The sequence below is a fragment of the Nothoprocta perdicaria genome, unplaced genomic scaffold (assembly GCF_003342845.1).
Source record: "Nothoprocta perdicaria isolate Ctin4 unplaced genomic scaffold, notPer1 scaffold_75, whole genome shotgun sequence".
Taxonomy (NCBI): domain Eukaryota; kingdom Metazoa; phylum Chordata; class Aves; order Tinamiformes; family Tinamidae; genus Nothoprocta; species Nothoprocta perdicaria.
In genome coordinates this window covers 3,468,911-3,472,202 of record NW_020456032.1, presented here as the reverse complement: position 1 = coordinate 3,472,202, position 3,292 = coordinate 3,468,911, and the positions used below count along the sequence as shown (strand labels likewise).

Here is a 3,292-nt window from a genome sequence, read left to right as displayed (position 1 = left end):
TGACGCAGCCTCTCACTCCAAACTAATCCCCAGCTGACCACTTGAAGTACCTGAGCAGCTGCTGTGATCCTAATGACCATGCCACATGCCAGGAGAGCAGGGTGCTGGGTTTTCATACCATCATTCCAGTGACTCCAGAGGGATTATTCATGATTTGTGTTCTTGCAAGTGAGAGTACACTCAGGCCTGCTGCTGAATTTTAACATTTTGCAGGAAAAAGGAGCTGTGCCTGRGCAAATCTTTCTGAGATAAGAATAGCAACTGCCATCTTAGGGCACAACACAGTTGTCCCACKCCGACAGGACAACACGTTGCAGTGGGATATAGACGGCAACCTACCCTCTGAGGAATGTCTTTAAGAGCTATTAGTGGAAGCGTATCAACTACAGCAACAGGGACATCCCAGCTCAGAAGTCTTGCGAGAGGCAGCTATTTTTGACTATGACTCTGAGGATGAAGGGAGACGAGTGATTGAGAGAYCCTCCTGGCAGGGGCAGCCTCCGGCCCCTTGGGCAGCCCCCGCTGCCTTGTCGCCCCTTCTGGGGACAGATTCTTTACTTGTGAAGTCCCCATCAATTGGATGTTGTACCCCTAGGTGCCAGGAGCACCTCCCAAGCGTGGGCTCCCAAGCGTGGGCTCCAGGAAGCTGTTGGGTGACTTGCTGGAATCTCACAGCCCAGGATTTCTCAGTTTGCTGAGGACACTAGTCCAGGCCACAATCCACAAACATAGTCCAGCTGTACTTACAGCGAGTCCTCCCTGAGRGTATGCACTTGTCCCTGAGCTTAGGAGAYGCTSCTGCCTATTTTATTTTCTGCTTCYACTTTTCAAGCTTCTGTGGGAGCTTGAGAGATACYARATGTGTGTGACTTAGCACCAGCAAAACACACAAGAGACTAGAAGACAAAACAATTGACTGTGCTAGATGACTAGATCAGCATCTCTGCAAAGTCCTCAGAGGCTTTCTTAAGGTGTAAACCTGAGGTCTTCTTCTAAGGGAATATCTCCAATTGCTCTCTTCAAGGCCACAATGACRGAGCRTCTTGAGTTTCTACTTGCCCATTCTCACCACTGACCATGGAAGCAGGCTGTAATTGGAGAGGCAGCACWTGSAAGCCAGGTAAGCTGAGATCCCTTGGGATAACTTGTCCTCCTGAAAAAAGAACAGAGGTTACTTGGAAGTACAGACCCATGGGTGCTGTGAAAATATCAGGTGAGACATGCCTGTGTGAATGTCTTTTTTCAACGCACCTTGACACTGCCTGTGCATCTGTTACACAAATTAGGGAGAAGCAGGACAGAATGCCTCAACCTGGACAGCTGAAATGAAAGTTTGCAGCCAKAGAGCCCACTGTGCCTCCTCTGTTCTAGAGTCCAAATGAAGGAAAAAGTATCTGCTAGCTTCTCCTTGTGCCCAGCAAAGCTGWCATGTCAGCTTAGCCKGTACATAGGCCAAAAGGCAGGTACAGGTATCAGAAATGGAGGTATATACCCCTTCGATTTTCCTTTCCTCTTGCCTAAGCAAAGCCACAAGAAGGCTGGTAAGAGGTGCACCTCTTATGAGGCAGGTCCATGAGGTGATGTGTTGAGGAGATATGCTGAGGAGATATGCTGGTGCTACACAGTGTATGGGAAACAGACCAGGGAGGGGAGTCCTTCCAGCTTTCCATGTAGCAATGCTGTAGCTGATAGTCAGAGGTAAGGTTAACCATTCACCAATATGCAGAGCCTAATGAGGGAGCCAAGAAGGAAGAAAAGAAGCCACTGCTCAGGGTGTATATGCCAAGCAATCTAAGGTCTTTATTGTCTAAGCATTGAGGCRGTTACAAAGACTTGTTACARAAGAGAGTGACGGAGAGGTTCACATTTTGTGCACCATCCACGTCACTTTGCAGCCTGCTGACATCTTCATTCTTCCTATTCTATCTTCCTATGAAACTCTCGGCTCTTGGCTCGGAGCTTGTTGACCTGTGACTCTGCAATGTCAGCCCGCTCCTCAGCTTCCTCCAGCTCGTGCTGGATCTTGCGGAATTTGGAGAGGTTGACATTGGACAGCTCCTCCTGTAGGGGGAGAGGAGATGGTGGTGAAGAGCCCAGGGCAGGRCTTTTAAGAGATGGTGAATCTGTGAGATCTCAGCCATCATCCCCTCAGAACTCTTGAGAACACAGAGGTATCCTTCCTAGAGATATCTCTGTGAAATTTAAGACTTTTTTGAKGAAATTCAAGAGAGCCTCYTCTTTTTAAACTACTTGAGACATTGCAATTGTTGGATTCTTAACTAAGAACTCTTTCTCACTTCGCAGAGCAATACTTACAGCCTCCTCAGACTGTCTCTTGTAGGATTTCACCTTCATCTGCAACTTGTCCACCAGGTCCTGGAGCCGCAGAATGTTCTTCCGGTCTTCCTCAGACTACAGGAATGGGTGAGCAGGAAAGAGAGGGAATTGTTTTCCAAACACCAGAAATAACATTTCCCCATGGAAATCACATTAAAATGTTTTGGCTGCTTGGGAGACAGCAGTGTCAGCACAGAGAGGCCTCCWGCCCTACCTGGTAGGTGAGCTCCTTCACCCTCCTCTCRTATTTGCGCACACCCTTCACGGCTTCAGCGCTGCGCTTCTGCTCAGAATCAACCTCCCCTTCCAGCTCGCGCACCTGCAAGGAGAAACCCATCCTTGGAGCTTCACTGGWGGTGCCTCATGGCACATGCTCCCTCATGCATCAACACCAGCCCTTACTCACCCTGGCCTCCAGCTTCTGGATTTGCTTCTTGCCTCCTTTCARTGCCAGCTGCTCRGCCTCATCCAGRCGSWGCTGCAGGTCCTTCACTGTCTGGTCCAAGTTCTTCTTCATCCTCTCCAGGTGGGCACTCGTGTCCTGCTCCTTCTTCAGCTCTTCTGCCATCATGGCTGCCTGCAGAGCAAAGAAATGGTGCCATTGTAGGAGAGGGACACACTGGGTCAGAATTCATCTACCACCAGCCAGCAAGGAGCCCCCAACTCACATCTGTGATGGCCTTTTTGGCTTTCTCTTCAGCATTACGGGCTTCCTGGATTGTATCTTCCATTTCRCTCTGGATTTGGGCAATGTCCGTTTCCAGCTTCTTCTTGGTGTTGATCAAACTGGTATTCTGTGCAAAGAGAAATTGCATGGCTGGAATTCCTAGGCCTGAAATACACTGGAACGCAGTCTCTACTTTTCCCATTTTCTATCCAAAATACTATCTGGAATTCCTTCTTACAGGATTTTATCAGAAAGTCAGTGGCAACGCAAAGCACGGCGCTTTGAGCA

General features: G+C 49.0%; 1 protein-coding gene across 1 annotated transcript in view; it reads right to left on the bottom strand.

Annotated features, from left to right (window-relative positions):
- Window positions 1–1,774: 1,774 nt before the first annotated feature.
- LOC112957677 (myosin heavy chain, skeletal muscle, adult-like) overlaps window positions 1,775–3,292 on the bottom strand; it is a 14,097-nt gene continuing 12,579 nt past the window's right edge. Inside the window, exons 30-34 of the mRNA XM_026051406.1 lie at window positions 3,006–3,169; window positions 2,744–2,914; window positions 2,552–2,656; window positions 2,317–2,412; window positions 1,775–2,061 (exon numbers count right to left, since the gene is read on the bottom strand). Coding sequence (XP_025907191.1) covers window positions 1,918–2,061; window positions 2,317–2,412; window positions 2,552–2,656; window positions 2,744–2,914; window positions 3,006–3,169 — 680 coding nt within the window. The 3' untranslated portion in view covers window positions 1,775–1,917. The remainder of the gene's footprint in view (window positions 2,062–2,316; window positions 2,413–2,551; window positions 2,657–2,743; window positions 2,915–3,005; window positions 3,170–3,292) is intronic.